Source organism: Papaver somniferum, chromosome 10 (genome assembly GCF_003573695.1).
Source record: "Papaver somniferum cultivar HN1 chromosome 10, ASM357369v1, whole genome shotgun sequence".
NCBI classification, from domain to species: Eukaryota; Viridiplantae; Streptophyta; class Magnoliopsida; order Ranunculales; family Papaveraceae; genus Papaver; species Papaver somniferum.
This window is the reverse complement of record NC_039367.1, coordinates 55,085,575-55,110,763: the sequence shown is the minus strand read 5'-3', so window position 1 is coordinate 55,110,763 and position 25,189 is coordinate 55,085,575. Positions and strand designations below refer to the sequence as shown.

General features: G+C 34.9%; 1 protein-coding gene across 2 annotated transcripts; it reads right to left on the bottom strand.

Moving 5' to 3' along the window:
* Positions 1 to 18,490: 18,490 nt before the first annotated feature.
* Positions 18,491 to 23,061, bottom strand: LOC113318318. Of its 2 annotated transcripts, none has more exons than XM_026566462.1 (3): positions 22,900 to 23,061; positions 21,199 to 21,273; positions 18,491 to 19,723 (listed from the first exon to the last, which is right to left on the bottom strand). In XM_026566462.1, exon 3 carries the CDS (start codon positions 19,721 to 19,723, stop codon positions 18,923 to 18,925), a length of 801 nt encoding a protein of 266 aa, XP_026422247.1. In that variant the 5' UTR covers positions 21,199 to 21,273; positions 22,900 to 23,061; the 3' UTR covers positions 18,491 to 18,922. The 2 variants fall into 2 exon arrangements, with proteins under 2 accessions (XP_026422247.1, XP_026422246.1); XM_026566461.1 differs by having other exon boundaries at positions 21,210 to 21,273.
* Positions 23,062 to 25,189: the final 2,128 nt, after the last annotated feature.

Sequence of the window (25,189 nt, the reverse complement as noted above, 5' to 3'; positions counted from 1 at the left end):
TCATTTTTGATTATGATTATGATGAAATCAAAATTTATGAGTAGCTAAACAACTATTATTGGTTATGGGATAAAGTTGATTTCACAACATGATATTGCTTCAATGAATTAATTTTCTCTCAATAATTTATTGTTTATGATTCATGGTTTATATTGTCTTATGATTTGATTGTTTGGTTGGTTGAGTCCGGAATCAATCCGATTTGCATTCATTTCTAAAGCTATATTAGGGTTTTCAATACTAAAAAGTTGTTTATCCCTGATTCTAAGTAGCATAATTGTGGGTAGTGCTTGTAGTGATATATCCTACTAGTCACAAATGAATCATAACCTTGGTTAAATCGAATTAGTGTTTTTACACGTTTGATTTCCTTGATTAGTCTTATTCCATAAAACATAATGCTTGTAGGGAGTTAAACTTAATTGTGCTTTTACACTTTAGTTTGCTTTCTAGGAAGAATTCACATATGCATCTTTTAATGTGGTTGTGATGAAATCAGGGAATTAGCGGGATATTCTTGCGATCAAGATATCCTAGGACTTTTAATAAATAAGAGATTAAAATTTCAATTCTAGTCATTGATGAAAATACATGTTTGTGAATGATACTATCCCGTGATCAATATCTTCTTCTATTGATTATTCCAATTATTTACTTTGCTTTCAATTATTTTTATTGCTTCGCTAAAACATAAATCCCCCCGTTGGTTACTAAGAAACTGAAAATTGCATAACAACAATTTCCTCTCTGTGGAAACGAACTCTTTCTTATCACATCATTTATTTTAGTTAAGTAAGAAAGTGAAATTATTTTTGTACGCATACGACTGCGACCAGTCGTTTCGAAATTCTATACCCATAATAATGTGTGTACTACAAAATTTACACGTGTTTTTTTTTATGGAAAGGTTAATATTATTAGGTTAAGTAATATAGTACAATAGGTTATCAGTTTCTTCCTTCATAAACACATTACATAAAATAGAAGACTTATGAACTTGTTTTCGAAGATGTGTTGTGAAATGACGAGGATACTAAGTACACCACAATATTTTCGATATCGACCTATAAGTATGATACCTTGTGTGATGCAATATAGACAGAGACTGTCAAGAAGATGGCGACAACAAGGTATACACTTGGTATATAGTATAAATTCGAAACCGAACCTTAAACTATATGGATCAACCCAATTGTTTTGTATTAACGTACAAGTGCAATTACTTAATTATAACTAAAATGATAAATATAATGCGGAAAGTATAGTAAATGCACACAACAAGATTTTGTTAACGAGAAAACTGCAAATGCAGAAAAATCCCGCATTCTAGTCCAGTTTTGAATACACTCAGAATTAAGCCGTTATATACAAAGACTACTACCAACTTCGTATAGTTGAGACCAAGTAAACTACCCCTAGTTACCTAGTTTCCTCAGTATCCTTGCACCTACAACCAATCTAGCAATGCACGCGAATCCTAAGATAGAGTCCAGTATCTTAAGTTACTTCAAAATCTGTGAAGACTTCAAATACTTCATTTGGATCGTTTTTCGAAACATTAAAGGACTAATCTGTTCGGTAGCCACTCTTTCAATCTCAAGAAGTGAATCAGAGATTTATGTTGAGTTCAACAAAGGATCTATCGTTTAATCTAGTAAACTCCTTTGTTATGTAAGATCTACCAAGATTTGGATTATCAAGATAACCAGATCTAGGTACACAAACTATCATATTCAGATGCTGAAGAGTACCACTAAATAAAAGATTGCCGATCTACTATAATTAGTCAATCAATTGTCTATCAAAGATAAACAAGATCTAATCGGATCCCAGCTAATCAAGTGTTGTGCACGAAATTAAACCACAAAAATATGAAACTAATCAGAAATCTTCTTGTCTTCAAATCTTCAATGTGTTCAAAGTATCCGCACAAACAAACTTGATTCTAACTTATGATCGATCCCGCACAGAAAGGAGTCTGTTAACTTCACAATGAATTAAACATAAGAGTATCAAGACCACAGAACGCATACCATCTATTAATTTAGAAGATTTCACCAATAAACTCGGTGATTTTATCAAGGACATATATAGGCACAAGCATCCCTACAGTTCTACACCCTCTCTCTCTACAAAGATATGACGTTTAAGCACAGTTCAAAAGAACTCTCCCCCATTTGATGTCATTCCTGAAAGAACAACATGAGCGACATTTATTCTAATCACAAGAGCAAGATTTTCTTGGATATTAACAAATTTTCTCGTCAGTTACGAACAAAGTAGATTTGTATCCTAATATTTTTCTTTCTTCTCGCTAGTTTCGAACAAGAAGTTAAAAATAACGATTTTAATGTTGAAACGCTAAGACATAAAATTTTCGTGAGAAAAATAATCACCGTCAAAAACTCTTCTCGAGGCCAGTTACGAACAAAGAGAGCAATTAACACGATATGGCTCAACATAAGAATTATAATCTTCCCTAGCCATGTATGGACATAGAGATTAAAGTTCACCACTTAAAACATGTTAGTTATGCAATCAAGGCGATAAACAGATTCCTAGAGAACATCTTACGAAATCCTGTAGCAGTACTCACAAAGTGTAATCGTAGAGAGATCAATACTGCAATTCTCAAAATAGTTCAATCCTATTTTTCAAGAGTTAAGAGCTTAACCTATGAGAAAATATGAGATATGTTCTAATCATATGAATATGATAGTAAAGAACAAATATCACAAAGTAAGTAATACATATGTATATAATCCATGAAGATTAGGTCTTGCGAGTCATCTTCCAAAATAAAATTTGATTAAATAAACTTTAAACGGGCAAGATGATAGTATTTGGAATATAATATAACACATAAAGACTACTCCAAAAACTAGTATTCCTCCTTAAAAAATATGAATAAAATTCTTACAAGGAGTTAACTAGTAAAAATATCCTAGAAAAATTCTTCATCATTGTCGAACTCATTTTCAGCAAGTGGCATCGAGATATAAGGTTCATGAATGAGCGTGTTTACTCCTTCAAACATATTTGACCGTTGTTTGACAAGTGCTTCTTGAATCTCGAGGGATTTATGCAGAATGTCCTTGAGACTCTGCACTTCCATCTTGGTCTTCTACAAGTTTTCAAATATTTGCAAACCTTTGTTGATTTGAGCAATTTGCTATAGTTTTCTTCATGTTCTTCCTTTTTCTCTTAAAGTGTGACTCTTTTTCCTTAGGGTAGGAATTCTTTGCTTCCTTAGTTGTATGAATATCGTACACAGGTCTTACTAGACGAGATCTTGATTGAAGACTCCATAGTTCGAAAGATAAATTTTTGAGTATGTAACTTGTGCAAAACACAAATATATAACACTTAGAAAGCAATTCATTTTTGGAAGAATTCCAAAAATAATGAGAGAGTTGAAAAAGAAATATTATCGAAACCGTGGAGTTCTGGAACCAATAGAATTGTTATGTAACAAAACTTATGATGTATTGTGTTTTTCCTTTTCCGAATTATATTATTTTATTTTTATAATAGGAATAACACAAGTAGTACATATTTAACCCATAAGGTTGAGTCCTTATTAATTGAGAACAAAAAAAAGATTCACTCTTGTTGAATTCGTATCTTGAAATATAGATCAGAAGTTTCATACTTTTAAGAATTCGGATCCTCTTGATTTGGATACGACTAGATTGATCTTGGGTATTGATTTTTGAGATCGTCCAAGAACTCGTATACACAATTAGGTTCACAAACTTCTTAGTGATAATAGAAAAACTCTATATACATATTGTTCAAGGATCTTTAATTTATATCTACTTACAATTGTATTAGGTTTTGTCCATACATGTTGCCGAATGAAAAAAGTTGGTGGTGTACTTGGTACCCACTCCTTTTCAATTGGCATCAGAGTAGGAAAACACCGTTAGACCTAATAAGTCTGTTTTTATGGTGATATGAATTTATGGACAAGAGTTCAATCTATGATAACATATCACCATTTATTGAAAGCATTGTTTTTATGGATTTTATTAAAGAGACTGAATCGTCCTCCTTCTCAAAAATAGACAAACATTTTTTCCCCGTAAAACAGTCAGGTATAGATAATTGTTTCTCATAATCAATAAAGTATTAACAATTGTTATCCCTAATATCTCTCGCATGAGTCTAACTCAGAAGTTGAAAAGGAAGCATCCAAATAAAATATTGAAGTTCTTAAACACCTTAAAATTTAGGCTTCTGAGGTCAACATGCTAAAAAACAAAGTCAATAGTCTCATTGGTAAGGTTAATAAAAAGGATTCAAGAATAAGAATTCTTCTCGAGGAAAAGGCCTTGGTGGATAAGAAAATTGTCTCTCTTGAGTCACGGTTGGAGAAAAATACCTTGGAACTCAAACGTCTACAAGATGCTCCTCCCTTTCCTTGTAGCCATGTTTGTGAATACGGAAAATTAGCCTTATCCACAACTTCTGAAAGGATTAAGGAGTTAGAAGATGTGATTGCCAATAATACTCAGGTTCACTTAACAAAATCTCCTTCATAAGATCATGCTCGAAATGTCCTTACTTCCTTGAGGGAGGAACAATTGAATTTCTCTGACCAAGAAATATTGTCTCTTCAAAGGGGCAAGGATCTTCTGATAATTCTTTTGCAAAGATAACCATTTTGATCCCATCAGAATTTAGAAGTTTTACTACTTCTGTAAAGCATAAACACATCTTAGGAAGTGTAAGCTCAGGTTGGGGAACATGCGATTCAAGAATCTACAAGATACCTTGGATATCATCTTAAAAGGTGTAACTGATATTTGAAATTTTAAAACTCTGGGTTCAAGAATAACAAGAGTTAATCCTCGTTTCAAGGAAACATATCCCAAAATCATCCTTTTTGTTTATTCCACTAATAAACGAGTTGAAAGTAAGAGTGTTGGTACAAATCACTCCGGGAAGAACTGAAAGAAAACTTCGGGAATTTGGGTTCCTAAAAGTAGTCATACTATTTCAAAGGAATCCTATGAGCTACCAACTAGGGAAACTCAACTGGTTAACAAAAACTTGATGATAGCTTGTTATAATGATTTTATCGAAAAGTTATCTTGCAATCTCAAGGAAAAGCAGACGAACTCCGACAAAGGTTCCAATGTCATCTCTTTTCATGATGATAATGATTTTTATGACCAATTCTCTAGACCTAAAGGTAGAAACTCAAAAGGAAGAGTTTCGCATAAATCTAACGTGGGCTTGTTTCTCGTGGTGAGTGTGAATATGATCACCCTTGTATTGTCCAAGCAATATAGATTTAGATCCCCATCATCTCAAAAAATTTGTAAGACAAAAATTTTGGTTTAAATAGTTCTGCTATGCATCTCCTTACATTTTCAATTATTGAATTTTATTGTTTGGGATCCGTGTTCCAGTACTATATCAAAATGGTATGTTACATCATCTTTAAGGAAATACATAAATTAACAACTCCCTCTGTTGAGCCCCTGCTCCAAAGAGATGTATCCATCCTCAAACAGTTACGTGACTGACTGGGTGGTTTGGCCCAATGATTAAAAAATTGTTTATCATTATTGTCTTCTGTGCACCTTTATCATAATTCATTGACTTGGCGCAACCATATCATCCATAAAGTCCAAAATGAAATGACTTGTTGTGGGTATCAACAAATCTTGTGCTCTTTGTATTAAATTCTCCCTGCCTATCTGACTCCTAAGTAAGAGACGAGAACATGATCCATGGAAATTTGTTTATAACAAGCTCATATGTGAGTTATGCTCTTATATTTATCTAATCATTTGAGTTGATATGTAAACTTAAGCTAAATTTATGGGGTATAAACATTGTTTTATAGAAAAACGACTTTCACATATTAATATTGAGCTCTATTTGTAACAATACTCATTGAAGAATTTAAAAGTGTCCATGAAATTATTATAATATGCTTATGTTTCGCTAAAACTCTTCCAAAGAAAACAGCTCATGAACTATTATATTCGAAGGGTAACTCTTCAGTTTCCTACTTTGACTTAACTTCCCAAAACAAGGTCATAAAACGGGTCATATCTTTGGAAATACATTGTCGAGTTTACCTTTATATACCACATATATACATGAGTTGAGCTTTCTCATATTGTTAAAGTCACCTTTAATAAAATATGTCTCTCAATAACATGGAGGATCTCTCAACAATGATTGCAGTGATAATTGGTCAATAGGAAAGAAGAAAGAACTCTGGTTGAAGATGAAGTTGGAAATCCTAATACTATTGAGGATCATCCTGAAGTAAATTGTTACTTTGATAGTGATCATCAAGATGTAGAGCAATAATAAATGATTTCTTCTAATGTTGTTTATGATTTTCTAAAACAATTTGAGGAAGAAAAGATTCAACTTGTTGAAGCCTTGAAGGTTCACGACATGTTAAGAAATGAGTTGGAAAAGGTTTTGTTAGAGCGTAGCTTGGTTGAACCCACCAATATGTCAAGTTTGGTTGTATAGGTTAGCTTGAAAGTATACTAGAGTCAAAACTCATTTAAAGAGTCGCTTGATTATATACTAGAGTCAAATTCGTATAGGTTAGATTGAAAGTATTAGGATATGAGACTTACAAGTATTACATGAAGACTTGAAGAATGTGAAGAAGTATGGAGCTACAACGACCACAACATCCTTCCTCTTGAGGTTAGTAATATTTGACTTGAACTGTTTCTTTCCCTAATGTATCTTTCAAGTCGTGCATATTGAAAACATAACTGCGAAGCTGTGTATGATACTCTAGTTAGACATAATATTAAGGAATAAAATACGAGGTTTATTGCTTAACCATTAAACTTTGTATATAAGACATCGACTTGATCATATGAATGCTATTGTGATTATGTATGGGTATGAGTGAAGATTTCATCCTAGTCTTTGATCCTCCATCCGACGAGCTTTTAAATTCACGAACTAATTAGTGAGTTGAGCATTCCTAGGATGAAAGTGTACTGAGAGTTCAACCCAAATTCTCTTGAACAATATGACTTTACTGTGAAGTGGATTTGTCAGGGAATTGATGTTGTTGCGGCAGATAGCAGCGACAGTCTCCATTCTGGGTGTGATCGGCGAGGAGAAGAAGTTCCTTAGTCGTGCAAGGTTTGCAATATAGAGCGGTTCCGTAGATGACGTTTTACATTCTTTTAAAGGAAGTAAGTTCATAAACTTGTTTTGTGAATCAAAAGGGAAATCGCTAGGCTTATTGGTATTGTTATTCATTGCAAATCTATTTTTAATTACCAATATGTGTGTTTAGTATAACCGCTCATAAACTTGTTTATGTATCTTGGTAAAATTATTCACAAGGCCTGACTTATGTATTGGTATGACTTTTATTAGTGAAACCGATCTTAAGTAATCACTCAAGATGGTATGATCGATGCCTTGTAAATAACAACTTTTATCTAGTCATTGAGGAACCAATCCTAGTAAGAGGTGCAACAAATTTACAAGAGGGGAATCAATCCTTGTAAGAGGTGCAACACGTTTTTAGTGGATGGGGGAACCGATCCTATGAAAATGTGCAACGAGTTTGTAGTTTTGGGGGAACCGATCCTACGAACATGTGCAACTGAATACAGGTAGTTACCATAAGTTGTGGGGAACCGATCCTAGTACCTAGTCAACCGAATTTTGGTAACTAGCGTGACTATGCATAGTACTCACATGGAGGTAGAACCGAACTTGTTTTGGTAGAACCGTGAAACCCATAATTGGTGATTTGATAGGATAATCAATCACATAGTTCTTGGAATTCAGACGAACCAATTCTAAACTTGTTTGGAAATATGGAAAATTGTTTCCAAGATTGTAAGTATGAAAAAGGACTTGCAAAGTAAAGATATCGACATACTTTGAACATGAGCAGTAACTCTTATCATTAATTGTTCAAAGATATTCCTTAATAGCTAAAGGAGAATTCCAGGATCGAAATAAATTGAGAATCTTTTAATTAAGGTTTCTTAGTTTTTATATGCTATTTAATCTCCAGCAATTAAATGCATACCTTTAGAAAATAATAATTAGTAATGTGCATTTACTGATTATAGATTTTTCAATTGGGATTTCGGACAATATTTGGACAGTGCATTTCCAAGAGTTATGAAAATCGATTTTGTGTTTATTGCAGATCTTTGAGAATATTCGGTTTTGGAAATTCCTTGGTGTCCAAACTTCCTTGTCTATAAATATTGAAGTTTGCATTTCTAGCAAACTAATCCTTAGAGCCAGCAAAACTACCTAGTTGTGTTGTTACTGGTGGAGCCGCCTATTCGGAGAGGAAAGTAACCTAATTAGGCGAAATCTCTTACGACCGCTCAGTTTGAAGACTTCTTTGGGATTGAGAAGCTCTATTAGTACCGTTTGTGGGAAACTAGATAATTGCAGTTTATTATTAGTTTTCGATTGATTTGATTGACTTACGGTTGTTGAACTTTGATTGCACCTAGTTTGTTTATGCTTGAGAATCTTCTCTTCTGATATAAGATTCACTCAAATTAGATCGAAGTTTCGACAGGGACCTTTAGACTGTTTGTAGATCTAAAGACGTCTTGTGATAATCCAACGTTAACAGACTCCGTTCTCTGAGTGATTGATCACAGGAGATTCAAGTTGATTGTGTGCAGGTGCTGATTGATGATTAAAGAAGATTCGAAGACAAGAAGACTTTTTGGGTTCATAATCTTTGGTGTGCACAATACTTGTTTCGGATGGAAAGGGATCCAACTATAATCGGTTTATCTTTGTGATAGATTGAATTTGATTAGTTGAGTAGACAGGCATCAATACACTTCTTTGTGATTAATAGTATTGATTGCATAGTCTAAAAATTACTTCGGTAGTTGTTGAGAGATTGATCTAAGGACCCGAAAAAAGAGTTTATTGGTTAAACGGAAGAGCCTTTGTAAAACTCATATCACGTTGTTTGAAAAGAGTTGTTACCGAACAGATTTGTTGTTCCTTTACTGTTTGGAATACGAACCAAAGGAATTTTTCCAAGTGCGTGACTTATTTACAAGTTGAAGGCGCAGGGATACTGAGAAAACTAGGTGAACTATAGGTTTAGTTGCTTGGTCTCAACTATACGAAGTTGGTTTGATTTTGTATAACGGCTTAATTCTGAGACTATTCAATTCTGGACTAGGTCCTGGGGTTTTTCTGCATTTTCGGTTTCCTCATTAACAAAATCTTGTTGTGTCTTTTACTTTTTTATTTACGCAATTATAATTGTTTTATTATAATTAGAAATAAAATACACAAACGTCAATTCCTATTTTACTTGATAGACAATCCCTAGAGTTTGGTTAAGTCCGAACCTATTATCAAGTAAACATACTTCGTTGTTGTAATGTCTCGATCTTGTATCCATAGTCAATGACACAAGTTATCTTTTTGTCGTATTGTCTTGATCTCATATCCATAGACGATCACACAAAGTGTGAACCGATTAGTTGTATTGTCTCGACTCAGTCTATAGACAATCACTTTCGGAGAAAGGACTTATAAGTGGAAAAGTTTTAGATTGAGGTATATTTGGGTACCCTCGTCTTTTCAATTGGTATTAGAGCAGGCAAACACGAAAATATCTAACAATCTGTGTTTGATGTGATCCAACCTATAAGATATTGAATCTATGTCTGATTCAGTTAACGTTATGCAAGAGTATGAATACTCAAAAGTTGAAGATGTTATCACTTCGTTAACTCATGATCCAGGAGTTGCGAAAACATCTGTGTCGTCCTCTGATGAAAAAGAAAATACTGATATAGAGTTGGTAAAACTCCTAAAGCCTATAAAATCTCTATCTACTAAAGTGATAATATTAAAGACAGAGTCAAATCTTCTTAAACAGGAGATCAGAGATAAAGTCATTTAACTGAATATTCTAGCCAAAGAGAATATGGATCTCTCTGTCAAATTAGAAGCTCTTGGTAAATCTCTTACTCAAGATAAAAAGACACATCCTATAACTCTGACTAATGATGCTGTTATGATTTCTTTTGATGTTGAGGAAACTAAAAGTCCTTGCTCGACTTTACAGATTGTGATAAAACCGGTTTGGTCACATCTGAAACAGATCAAGATGATGGTAGTTTGCCTAACTACATCAAGTCATAAGAGGATAAGAAACCATCTTCTATATCTACTGATGATCAAACAAAATATTGTCCAAAGGAAACTTTGAACTGATCCGTGTAAGTGATCTTAAGGAATACAACTTTCAGTCACTTGACAGGAAACTTATACTTCTTCAAAATGCGGTGGTAAAAATATTGAAAGAAGTTTCTTGTCTTAAAAAACTGAAAGACCATTCCTCAGTAAAAAGACAGATTATACCACTACCCGTTAAGATCAACTCAAAAGAATCTGAGGAGAGAGTTGATAATCGCTTCTGGAAAAAGGTTCCTCCTCACCCATATCGAAAAAATTCCTATTTTGATGAAGAACGACTCCAGAAGAAAGGGAAAGAGAGAATCTCTGCCAAAGAAAACAATCAGGAATTTCCGATAATTGTTTCAGACAATCTTACTGATGCGCATCATAAGGAAATCCTTAGAATGAGAAAATCTTATGAAAATCTCATTAGTAGAATTAAGAGAGATTTAACTATCCCTGAAAATTCTCACATCAGTGCATCTTCTCCACATGATCATATCTCGAGAGTTAGAAAAGATCATTATTCTGGGAGACAATATTTTGGGCAGAAATTCCCAAGGAGAAACATGAACTATGTTTATGATGCTCACTGTAAGTTAAAAATCTTACCCCGATACAACTTAGTTGTATCATACTGTGCATTCTCATCCTCTTCCGTGCTCGTAATTATTGGATGGGAAAAGCACATAAATTCAAGGGCACAAGTTTATGGTAGCTTCTATTTCCAGTATTAAGAGATATTTAGAGAATATCTTCCTTTCAATAAAAAGGAGAAGTTCAGAAAAATAACTTGGTATTTTCGGAAACCCTATTTTTCTGAATCGAATATATATTCTTATTAATGTAAGAAGAGATCTTCTTTTGTCTTCCCTGGTAAGGCTTTGTGTTAAATATGTCTCCTATAACTCGCAGTATTACAAGGAGAAATAAAAGGGAAGCTCGAAAGGTTAGAAATTGTCAAGGATTTGTCTCAAAATTAAGAATCGGGAAGATTTTCTCAATAATCGGTTCTGATCCTAACTCTGATCAATCTCAAGAAGAGTCATGTCTTTTTGCTCTCAATGATTCAGATTTTTCCAAGTGGTTTCCCACAGATGGTATGCGTGAAATTATGCATGAGTTTGAAGAACTCGTAGGAAATCTCTTTGCTTTGGTTCAAGATCTGGGTGAACTAAATGTTAAAATAAAAGAGATGAAAAGTGAACTTGAAGACTTGAAACTTCAAATTACAGGTCTCGAAAAACATAAAGTGGTTGCAAACAAATCTCTTGAGACATGCTTTAAAAGTTTGAGCAATGAAGAAACCTCAGTGAACAACAAGAGCACCACTAGAGATTAAGTTATTTGCTATAATACTTAATCAAAGAAAAATAGACTTCAGTTTTTGATTTCTTTCAATAATTATAAAGTCTATTATGAAAAAAACTATCTTTTTATGAATAAAATTATTATTTTATAATTTTTCGTGTGATAGTTTTTGATTACATAGCATGTGCTTGAATGCTTTAATTTATTGCTATGTATGTTTACGGGATGTTTGATTTCGGTTTTATTACCTTGATATTCGATCTCATAATGTGTGAACCCTTATGGTTTGGGTGACTTTTTGATTTAGCGGGATTAAGTTCTATCCCATGTTGGTAGGCTTTATCAAAGGATCATGAGGGGTTCCTGTAGAAACAATATGTTGAATATGTTGAAAAAGTCACAATATGTTGAATCTTTTGGTTTAGCATAAAAGCATGTGGGTTTCGAGGTTTCAACTTTTGCATCGCATAGTTAAAACCGGTTTTCAACCTTTCTCTGGTAAAGGTTGGTTGTTGTTGTTCTTTTGTTTTGCGAGAGGATGACAACATGATGATATTCTCCCCGGAAAGATATGAAGAAAAGGAGAAGAGGATGCGGAATTTGAGGTAACAATCTTGTTAGTTAATTGTTCTCCTGTTTAAGAAAAGCATGATTCTATTTCATATCCTTATTGCTTTTGCTTAACAAAATTTTCGGTATATTTGATGTTTATTCCGTTATTTGTGTATGGATGTTTTATTGTGATTCAATTGTTTCCGGTTAAGAAAAACTATTATTATCTTTCGTTATTGTTTGGTATCAATTGTTTAGGCTTACAAAATTTTCGGTGCAATTGCGGTGCTATAACTTATATGTTTGTTCCAATTGCTTCCGGTTAAGATAAATGATTATTCAAGTTGATTTATTTGGTTTGTATGGATTGTTTATGGATTAACAAAAGTGTTTCGGGATCATTTGTTTAGTCCAAGTGATTTCCGGATAAGAGAAACTAAGTTTTTCGGATCTTAGTTAGACTTATCAAATGTGAATTCGGTTATTCAAGTCTAACCGAATGCCTTAACAAGAATTACTAGTTAACTAACCTAGTATTTGTCTTGTTTAAAAGTGAAAGGTCTAAGTTATTTTTGAGAATAATTAGAGCTTGATGAGAAAAATAAAGTTAATTCTGATATTTATTTTGGTCTTATCGAAGAAGCGATTGTATTTGTACAATCGGTTTAGCAAAAGAACTAAGGTGCTTAGTTGGTTTGATGTGCTAAACTAACAGGGAAAATTGCTTCGGGAAATTGTTTCCTAGATAACATGTTAAAACCAAATTACTTGTAGTTTCGGTTTTTGATATTGGTTATCTAAAATGGTGTGTAAAATCCTCGTGCTCAACTCTTATAGGTTTGCAAATTCTCTTTGTAAGATTTGTAAGATCCTTTCAGTTTGTCCTTTATTTTTTCGTTTCTTTGTAATTTTGTGACAAAAAGGGGGAGAAATATATGGAGTAAACAAGTGATATTGACTTGTTGTGAGTTGGTATCACTAAGGGAAAGGACATTTGTGCTAAAACATTTATTCTAACTAAAAGAGTGAAATCATAGACTAAGGAGTAGTCACATACCATATGATATGTAGTTATGAGGAACTACATGGAAATAACAAAGACATGAGGATTGAAAATCTACCTATCTTACCTTTAGGGGGAGTATTGTCTTTGTTATTATAATGTCAGCAGCGACATTTAAGGATTGAATTTAATGCAGGTTTTGTGTTGTTGAACTTGGAATCAAGCGTATGTGTATAATGAATTTTTGTAATTTGTTTATCCATATGATGTAAGAGTTTTGTCACTAAAATTGACAAAGGGGGAGATTGTTAGAGCATAACTCGGTTGAACCCACCAAGCGTTGGTATGTCAAGTTTGGTTGTTATATTTTAGTGAATCAAAACTCATTTAAAGAGTCACTTGATTATATACTAGAGTCAAATTCATATAGGTTAGCTTGAAAGTGTTAGGATATGAGACTTACAAGTATTACATGAAGACTTGAAGAATGTGAAGAAGTATGGAGATACAAAGACAACATCATCCTTCCTCTTGAGGTTGGTAATATTTCACTTGAACTGTTTCTTTCCCTAACGTATCTTTCAAGTCGTGCATATTGAAAACATAACTGCGAAGCTGTGTATGATACTCTAGTTAGACATAATATTAAGGAAAACAATACGAGGTTAGTGTGACTGGTTTCGAAGGTTGGAAAGAAGCTATGCGAATCGGTTTTCTAACTCAGACAAAAAATCGGTTTGACTCGGTAACATTTAATTTTCGATCTACTTCGTTTTTTTACGAATTCCATCATTAATTCAGGTGTTTTTATGTTTCTTTCAATGATAGGTGGTAATAAATCAAATGTTTCTTATCATTTAATCAAGTAAATATGTCGGGAACAACAGGAAATCAATCAGGTGAGTATTCTGGATCTTCAAAACCAGATGAAGTTTTAAAACCTGATGAATAAATCATATTTCTTCTGAGTTTGTATCATTTATTCTTGATGAAGATATATTATTTATTCCTGATGAAGATATTGATGAAAGTACAGAGGAATGGAAATTCATTTGATTGGCAGACTAGATCTGGTAAAATTAAAATTTGGGGTTGCAGAGTCATCTTTAAGAAGACAATGGAATACTTCAGGTAAACTTCAACTAATCCCTATTGGGAAAGGTTATTTCATTATTAAATTGGAAAATGAAGTTGATATCAATCTGATTTGGAATGGGGATTGGGAGGTTGAATCACAACAACTTAAGCTAAGAAAATGGGAACCTAATTTCGACCCAGAATCACAAAAAACATCTATGGCTTATGTTTTGGTACAGTTTCCTGGTTTAAGTATAGAATATTGGAAGGAGATGATTCTGTTGAATATTGGAAAAACATTGGGTAGACCAATAAAATTTGATGAAACAACACTTAAGAAGGAAGCAGGTTTTTATGCAAGTATTCTGGTGAAAATGGACCTAGCTAAGGAAATTCCTAGCAAAATCTGTGTGGAATCTAAATATGGGAAGTTTGAGCAGGCAATAAATATCCCTAATATGCCAAAATTATGTTATAATGCAAGATTGTAGGTCATCACACAACAGAATGCAGAAACAAAAAAAGAGAGCAAGAATCAAATTATGCTGCTGAGGTACCTAAAGAGACCAAAAAAGTGTGGAGAAGAGTAACTCAAAAGAAACCACGACCTCATGTTGGTTTTGATATATGTACTATTGTAATTCAGGAAAATTTAGTTGAACCAAGTTCCCCAACTTTACAAGTTTTGGAAACTCCACAGGGAAAATCTTGTAGTTCAGGTAAATTTCAGGTATTACAGGAACTGAATGAAGAAGTTTTTAACTCTAATATTGAATTCCCTACTTTATCAGTAGAAAAGTTATTGAATGCATCTGCTGGTGCTCCTTCTATCAATAAAACTAGCACAATTATTCCACCAATTGGTAAGAGTGTTTCTATTCAAAATGGTCCAAAAGCTAAACAGAAGACACAACAGGGTAGCATTGTTACAACAAGGCAACAAGCAGCAAATTTAGTTATAAATGGTGGTAAAAGAGAACATTTGAGAAGAAATTCTTCTCAAACTCAAACTTCTAAATGAAAGTAGTCTATTGGAATGTCAGATGCCTGAGAAGATTGAGGGCCAAAGACAAACTTAGGAGTTTAGTTAAATCTTTTAATCCTTCTTTAGTTATTCTTGCAGAACCAAAAGTACATTATTCTTCAGATTTCTGCAAAAAGTTGAAGCTACCAGGAATGCATTATGAAGCTATACACAATTCAAGAGATGATAGTAAAGGTAATATTTGGATTATGTGGAGTTCTTCAATTCAAAAACCAAATATAGTTTTTCATCAGATCAATCAATAACAGTGGAAGTTACTCTAATAACTGGAATTCATGCGGCATCTTTAACAATAAATAAAAGAAGTTTATGGAATGATTTGGTTGGGACTAGTTCTCTGAATAAACCATGGTTGGTCATGGGAGATTACAATATAGTAATGAGAGAAGATGAAAAGAAGGGTGGACTAAAACCTTTGATGATATCCATGTTGGAGTTTAATAATTGCCTTCATAGTTGTGGGTTGATTCAAGCACCTAAAACAGGTTTAGATTTTTCTTGGAGTAACAACAGAGCTGGAGAAAAGAGAATTGTGTGCAACCTTGATAGAGTTGTTTTTAATGATAAATGGTTAGAAAAATACTCAAGTTGGAGATACAAAGTTGGAGTGAGAGGGATTTCATATCATAATACTTTATATGGAGGGAATGCAGATGTACCAAAACCAAAGAATACTCCATTCAGAGCACTAAAAGTTTAGAAATCTCATCCTGAATTCTTAATTATTATTATAAAATCTTGGGAACAAACCATGGAAGGAAATCCTATCTTTGTATACATGAGTAAAATGAAAATACTAAAAACAGATTTAAAAGAGTGGAATTGGTCAGTCTTTGGAGATGTTAACAAGAAACTGAAGTTAGTAGATGAGGAAGTAATGGAAGCTACATCTACTTCAGATAAAAATCCTTCTGACAATATATTATTGAATAATCTTGTAACTGCAAGAGGTAAACAAGAAGTACTTCTTCAACAACAAAGGGAGATTATACAACAGAAATCAAGAGTGATGTGGTTAAAGGATGGTGCATCAAATTCAAGATACTTCCATATCAATATGAAATTAAGGCAAGCTCAAAATTTAATAACTGAACTGGAAGATTCTGTAGGGGTCATTATCACATATCAAAAAGACATAGCAAATGAATTAGTTAATCATTTTGAAGAAAAGTTTGAATATCAGGATGTTAATATAAAAGAGAGCATATTTACAAATATTCCCAAAGTTATTTCAAGAGAAGACAACATCATGATTGAAAACATTCCTTCTGATGAAGAAATCAAAACTGCAGTGTTTGAATTGAATCCAGAGAGTGCCCCAGGCCCTGATGGATTTGCAGGATGGTTTTATAGATACTCATGGGAGGTAATTTGTAACGACACGTATATTTTTCGTAGGGGGTTTGAGCCCTAGCCCAACCCATATGAATTCTTGTTTAGCTAAGTAGTTATCCCTTAGTAATGTTAGGGAGCATGCTTAGTAGATACTTTGGAGAACTCTAGAGAAGTTTTTAGCATTGTGCCACGTAAAGGGCATGAGCTGCTAAGATTATCTTAGTTCGATCATTTTAAAATCAGAGACAATCTCTCCTTGTCAATTCCGACACTCTCATCTCCAAACACCACAACTGTTTCTCTCCTACCACCATGAACAAAAGGGCTTCTTAGTTTCGTACTCAACCGATCTTCACACCCACGATTGAGATTTTGATTACAAATTTGTATCACCGTACAGGTAGGGGTTTTTTCTTTTCCTTAAATTTCTTGTTTTAATTATACTAATCAGTTAGAGTTCTCCAAAGTATCTACTAAGCATGCTCCCTAACATTACTAAGGGATAACTACTTGATAGACACATTTTTGTGTCTAATTTATCTCGATTCTATATATTGATAATGCTCATTTTTGTACTTATTATGGTGTTTTATGTGTGTGTAGGTATTTTTGGCCAATAAACATTTTTGGAAAAATCTGCTCGAAAAGTTGCGCGGGCCCGCCGGAGGACACTTGCTATTCGGACCCCTCAAATGGATAAGGGGTAACCAATTACTAAGGGGCATCCATTTCCAGGCAGCTGCTAAAGGGAGACCAGCACAGGATAGGGGGAGGTCATCTTCATCGTTTTTAAACTCAGAAATTGGCGGGAAAAAATGTTGCAGACGAACCAGAGTTGGGGATTGATTTCGAAGGTGTTTTAGAGAGATTCAATCGCTGAAATTTGTTGGGCTGGACGTGATTGAGCATAACAGGCTTGGTATGTGCGCTGGAATCGATCAAATTGGGCTGGATAATCCGAAAAAGGGAAACAGAGGTTGAAGTGAACACGGAAACTTTGTGGAATTATTTTAGGAATTTCAGGGAGACTAAAGGCGTGAGATTGTTTCCTAAGGTGATATTCTATCTAAGGAAGAGTTTCGGATGATTTGGAAGTCTTAGAAACGCTTAAGGAAATCGGCAGAGAAGATTATTGCCGTGGCTTGCACGAAAAGAAAAAGAGAGAATTAATCGCTATTTTTAGGTTTCTGAGCAGTATAAAAGGTGTGTTCGAGTTCCAGGGAAGGTGACGAAGTCATTGGAGCAGTCTCAGAGAAGTTTGTAACACTACATAGCTGAGAAGATCAAGTTGCAGGAAAACCCATGTTTCTGCTGCTACTGCTGAAGAACAAGTGTTGCAAATAAACAACGTCTCAAATTCGTAACGCTGCTACAATGACTTCTTTGTAACAGTCAGTCCTTTGTTTTGCAACACCAATACATCGTTGCAAACAATCAGTGTTATAGATTTTCATCTTTTAATCAACTTTTGAACCATAAACAATATTTTGAGCAAGTGATTAATATGAGGAGTTAAACCCCATTGCTGAGGCGATAGAGGAAGCTATTTTTCCAACACGAAGTGGTATATCCTATTTTATTTATTTATTTGCAATTATTTTATGATTATTTGCCTTGGTTGAAAATTGTTTGAATGATTTTTGTTAAGCAATTGTTATTTCTTTTGATAGAGCATACTTGGACCTAGGTTTTTGATGTTCTATGCTTCGGATTTACACTTGTTATTTTGAGAATCTACTTGTTGCAATAGTTAGAATTAACTTGAACGGGAAAATTGCATAAATATAATTATTGGGATTAAATCACTTTGAACTTGGAAAATAGTGGAATCTTAGCCTCAGTGTTCTTTTAATATTGATATCATCTTTGGTTGAGTTTGTGACAATTTTTAGTTTGTTTTCTATTTTAGTTTTAAAATTTAAGTCTATATTTTATCCTTCGCAAGTATGAGAATCGAGCCACTTTTACCACTATATACAAACCACATCACTACTTAGCTAAACAAGAATTCATATGAGTTGGGCTAGGGCTCAAATCCCCACGAAAAATATACGTGTCGTTACACCATCACACCCTAAAAAGAATTGCGTCCCGCAATTCAAATTAAATCGAAGAGCTATGAAGATTACCTTCAACTAGCTTTAGTGTGAAACCAAAATTTTAGCAAAATTACCCTTGATTACGGAACTTTCAGCTTCCCCTTTGATCTCTGCGACATGATTAAGTTTTCCTTGAACATTTTGTTGCCTTGGCTGGAAGGGTGATGTGTCGTTGCGAGGGTTATAAGGATGTCTGGCATAAATATTCTGTTTACGCGCATTCGGCTGTTGAGGTTGATTTGCGTCTTGTGGTCCTTGGTGTGCTGGTGTTGGACAATCTCTCACTAAGTGATCTCCTCCGCATCGCTAGCAACCACTAACTTTGTCCTTGTTGGTGTCTGAATCATAGCGAGCACGTTGATGGTGAGATGACGAGTTGCTTCCGTTCCTTTTCTTCACCTCATTATCCTCCCTTTCATTTTGTGCTTTAATCATGCTAGCCTCAATTGCCAGTGCTGCCTTTAAGACATCATTATAATTCATGTGCACGTGTCCAACGACTTGGTTACGAATACTTGGCCTCAATGCGTCTTCAAATTTGCGAGCCCTTAATTCCGCGTTGGGGACGAGATGTGTTCCGTAACGTTCAAGTTCACTGAATTTCTGATCCAGCTGCATAACCGTCATACTACCTTGCCTCAACGCAGCAAATTCAGCACACTTTAATGCCTTAACTGTCGGTGGAAAGTACTTATTAAGAAATAGCTCCACAAACTTGTTCCAGCACATGTTGCTCACATCTTCCATGCGCTTGACAGATCTCCACCAATGTTCGGCATCTCCCTCAAACAGGTAAGTGGCAAGTCTAACCTTCTTCTCCTTCGGAATTTGCAAAGCCACAAACTCTTTCTCAATGCCCATCAACCACTTCTCCGCCTCGGTAGACTCTGCTGTCCCAATAAAGTTTCTATCTTTCCCTACCACTTTCTTAAATTCCTTCAGGTCCATAGTAGTTCTCATCCGCTTACGGTCTTTAACGGCTTCAGCAATAATGTTGACAGAACCCAACAATTTTTCAAAGCCATTCTCAAGACGTGTTGTCCTCTTGCTGAGATTATTTTTCTTGCGTACAGAGCTCGAGGTTACAGATTTTGCACACTTCGACATCTTCAAAAACAAACTAAGCGTCAGATCTACAATTGGTTAGTAATGTACATTACTAACACATGGAAATGATATGTATATCACGGTATCTAGATAGTTTTCTCCAACCCCAAAAACAAATGACTCATTCAAACATTTTGTGCAGTGAAACGCCTTAGAAAAACAGGGACATGTTTAAACAAGATTACTACATTCCAACCACTTTGGAGTCAAGTCACTAGCACAAGTAAGAAAAGTCAAATTCACACAATACTAAGAATAATAATCAGTAGCACAAACAAAAATAAATGTTCTCCTTCACCGAATACCGACTGAAATGCGACATACCGGAATATTTCTACGATTTTTACCAAAATCAAAGCATGCCACTGTAGGTAAATCTGTGGAAAGTCAACTATTTAGTAAACATGAAAACAAAACACAGTCCCGGTAAGTCGGAACCTTTACTCTGATTACCAACTGTAGCGGACCGGTGAATTTTTCCTTCTAACGGGCTAGATTTCAACCCGTCCAGCAAGGCCAAACCCCAGTCACGCCACTCAGAAAAATAAAAATAAAAAAAATAAGTAAAATGCAAATGAGGAAGACAACTAATTCACACTTACTCTAGATTTTTGATAAATATAGTTCAATTAAGTTCCAAATTTCAAATCTGAACAAAGAAGTTCAACTAAGGTTACCAAACTAAAAATTCCGTCATATTGAATACTGAATAATAGTACAAAGTCAAAGTCTAGAAACACAATACTTAAAATACGAGAGTGAGCGTGCATGACGACATTTACAAATTTTCTCACCAACTAGAGAAAATGAATTAGAATACTTCCAAGAAATCATCAGCACATACAGTTGAGGAAGTAGAGGTTTTGGCTTGATGCAAAAAAAGAGTAGGTAAGGTCATTCAAAAGAAAGTAAGAAAAATGATAAGGGAACATTCATTTCATGTCATGACTAAAATGTGCACTTCTTTATTTCAAAAATCAAACATAACCAAATTAATTAAACCACATGGTTTTAAACATATGTATATACAGTACTCCCATAAAAGTTCCAACAAAGTCTGATACACATGGAAACATCTTGAGTTCATTGTATGGGACATTTTAAGTACCCAGTTCATAAGAAAAAATAAAAAGAGAGTATAATGCATTAAATCAATACGTTATTCGCATGGGAGTTGCAAATTTGGTAAACGCAAGGCAGAAAACTAAAGAGAGTAACGTGTGAAAGAAACTAGACAGCTATGTTAGACAACAAGAAATTCCCAGCAGAAAGATATATATACATTAAGAACTGCATGTATCCAGATATGATGATAAAAAGGTTCTAAATGCAGTCTAATAAAAACATCCAAAACCAGAGCTTACATACCATACCATAGCTGATGTATTTACACAACAAAAATAAGTAAAGCATAAGTTAAATACCGATACTTAACTACCCAGATACCCCTGTGATATACGATATCATAAGCTTACAAAATACTAACTTTCAAGCGCTAACATCTTTCCGTAAGCTCTGCCCGGCTTACTGCTGCAACTTCTCTTCGTACTCTGAGGGCGAAAAAAACAAAACAGGGTGAGCGAATGCCCAGTAGAGGGTATAACAACAAAACGTAGTGCCAGTGCTAAACATGAATAAATAGACAAGAGAAACAGCTAATTCAAAATGCAGAAATGTAAGTCTTTCGCAAACATAACTCATAAAAATATTCAGAGCCGCAAATACATTTACTATACTATTTTCATGGTCAGTGCCACCGTCAGGGTAGTTCTGGTTACCAGTCATCGTTGCTGTAACGATCTTCCGGGTTGCCACCGAGGTGGTGGGGTGCTACTTAGGCCCGACGTTCCTAAAATAGAGTTCTCTAGTTTCCAAATCCAATTACCACAAAGGAAATATCACAACCAAGTTTCTGAAGAACCTCATTAATCCAAAACTGAAAAACTTACTTACATACAAGTATTGGCAGTATTCACGAAATTAGTAAACAAGTTCTTCTGAATCACAAAAACTCAACACGAGAACGAAACTAACTTACCGGAGAGTACGATAATCCGTGTACATTGGAAAGAAAATAAATTAGCAAAAATGGTAGGTAATCCAAAATGCCACACAGTACTCAAAGCAAGGAGTAAAAGGAACTTCATTAATATAACAACATACATATTTTAGGTTGGAGTAAAAAAATAGATCTGTTAAGTTTCCGATCAAGTCCTAATTGCCGAGAGAGGGAGAGTTATCAGTGAAATGGCATGGGAAAAATACTCAAGTGGGTGTAAGTAAATTAAAGAGAAATTCCGTAAAGATGTGAAACTAACTTGTTGATCAGCAAATTTTAAAACCAAATACCCAACCAGTTAAAGTTCATTTATATTAGAACAACGAAATCTTAAAATGAGATTTAGTGTCAGTAGTGTCCAAAATAAATAACAAAAAAGGAGGCTAAAACTGAAAGTGGCTTTTTGATTTCAAAACATTTCTACTGACCAAAAATCAAATCAAGGTTTAAAGCAAGAAACCAAAATTAAGTAAGGAGCATGAACTAAATGGTAAAGCTACGGGTCTATTTTATAGGGCCGTACATTTCCTTCAAGTTGAAGAACAACATGGATTTTAAAATCTCAAGTTAGTAATACAGGAATAATCAATGGCTTAGAACTTGAAGTTTCAAGGTGGGAATACAAAACAATCCAGTAAATGAGTTTCAATTTCTCGTCTATCGGTGGAGTCTAAATGCGAAGTCCATTGAATCATTTTAGCAAACAGAAATAGGGCAAATCTAAAAATTCAGTATAAGGCTCAACTTATGAAGAAAAACTAGTACTTGCATGGCTACAAATCATTTCTTATTTCCCAAAAGAAAACCTCATCTAAACTATTCAAACCGTACACAGTTCAGTAAGCAAGGGTTATCATGGAAAAAAGGGTGGGATTTAAAAGCAATAACGTTCGGTCATTTTAAGAGAGCAGTGAACTCACAAACTACAAAATCTGTAGCCTGAAATTGAGCAAAATTTTGTTAGAAAATACCCAATCCTACTCCCTCGGTAGATTATTAAATACCCATTTAGTAAATTTCATAAATCATGCAAAACATGATATGACGAGGTCAACCAAAATCAGTTTGATTAGTATAATTAAAACAAGAAATTTTGAGGCAAAGAAAAACCCCCTACCTGTACGGTGATACAAATTTGTAATCAAAATCTCAATCGTGGCTGTGAAGATCGGTTGAATACGAAACTAAGAACCCCTTTTGTTCATGGTGGTAGGAGAGAAACAATTGTGGTGTTTGCAGATGAGAGTGTCGGAATTAACAAGGAGAGACTGTCTCTGATTTTAAAATGACCGAACTAAGATAATCTTAGCAGCTCATGCCCTTTACGTGGCACACATGGTAAAAACTTCTTTAGAGTTTTCCAAAGTATCTACTAAGCATGCTCCCTAACATTACTAAGGGATAACTACTTAGCTAAACAAGAATTCATACGGGTTGGGCTAGGGCTCAAACCCCCTACGAAAAATATACGTGTCGTTACACCATGATACCAAACTGTGACAAACCAGAGAATTTTCGCTTCCAACGGGTCGGGTTACGACCGCTTGGCAAGCTCCGACTCTCTGATACGTCATTAAATAAACTAGACTTTTAAGAAATTTCGGACCAATTCAGTTTTACCAAGAAGATGATATGAATCACCTTACGTAAGTGACAATCATCTCCAAGCGAACACCAAGGTTCATAAACTGAGATTCTGCTGAACAGAAACCTCGATTAAGGGTCATGTAAATGTCAGAATTGTCAGAGTAGTTCTGGATACTAGCTACCATCGGCCAGTGCCAATAGTCTTCCGGGTAGCCACCGAGGTGGTGGGGTGCCCCAGTGGGCCTGACAACGCACACCGTATCAGACGGCTGAAGAATGGTTTGTGCCAATGTCAGGGTAGTTCTGGTTACCAGCCATCGTTGCCGCAACGATCTTCCGGGTAGCCACCCATAGGTGGGGTGCTCCAATAGGCCTGACAATCTCACCGTCCCAGACGGTTCATACAGATGTAGTGGGGGCGCCAATCATGGCCTAGTAGATGGTATGAACTGCCTTGCAGCAACCACTCCTCGCTAGATGATATGAATTGCCTCAAAACGACAACAACCATCCCTTTTCAGATAATTAGTTATCTCGCACGATAACAAGAATTTCCTAACTCACTAGCCGAGGCAGACGATATGAATTACCTCGAACGGTAATAATCATCCCTTGCCTCACTGGTTGTATGTGTTGGGTGCAATAATCAAAAACAAAGAAAAATCAAATAAGCAAAAAGTTATTGATACTTAGCTCCTTTATAGTGGAAGTGATTGCTTTGACGAAATGAACAAGCTCACCATATCTCCGCAACAGCAACAGGGCAAAACTTTGGAAAACAGAGTGAGTCGCGTGTTCAACACGCTGTCCTCAAGACATTAGCGCCCGGCTACACTCAAGAGTGATGCTATAGCCCTCACAGGACGGATATCTCCAGGATAAAACACCCTAATACACCTACTACTAGCATATGTAGTAGATGCTCAACTTGAGCTTGGCAACTCCGAAAAAACATTAAGGAAAATCGTGAATGCTAAAGAAAGCAATACAAAATATTTTCCCTTGGGGGTCTCTCTAAAATATAAAGAATCCCCTTAGGGGTCTCTCTAAAATATAGAGCAACCCCTTTACCATATAGGGGTCCCTCTAGAATATAGAGCAACCCCTTTTTTTTCCATGCTTTTACAAAAGAAGTGAATTTGTTTATATAATTGACAAACTCAAGTTAAGAAGAGCTCCTCCCCTATGTGGGACTAAAAATCTATAAAGTCTCTTAAAAACAACTAAAGAGTGGAAACTCCACTATGTGGGACTAATAAGTTTTCATTCACAAAAGAAACACTAAATTAAAATCTTTAGAAAGTATTTTTAGTAATCGTTTTTCCAACAATCCCCCACATGAATGAAAACTCAATAAAACGTGAAAAACACAGATAGATCTTGGTAAATCAACAACCCAATCTCACGACCCGACCCGAACTGACTGAACAGACAGACAGATCGTGCATGTTGAATTCATACTAGCCATTTCAACGTCCTCTCCTTCACACAGTAGTGTGTTGATCCCAGGGTCATACTATGGATTGCATAAATCATAATAGTTTAGAGAGCTTTCATCTTTAGTTTCTCACAAGTGAGACTAAAGGTTTCTTTCACCAAAGTGAAAAATCATGAACTAGTGAACCCTTAGTGACCCTTAGGTCCTAAGAACTAGTAATACCAAGACCATAAAAACAACATAAAACTCATTTTCTCAAAAGGAATTAAAAATAGATAAAAACGAAAAACAGGAAATACCACTATAGGCAGAGGTGTCCATGAGGTCTTGAACCTTTGCTTATTGAGATATTACCGGAACTACTTGCTAGACAGTGAACGCG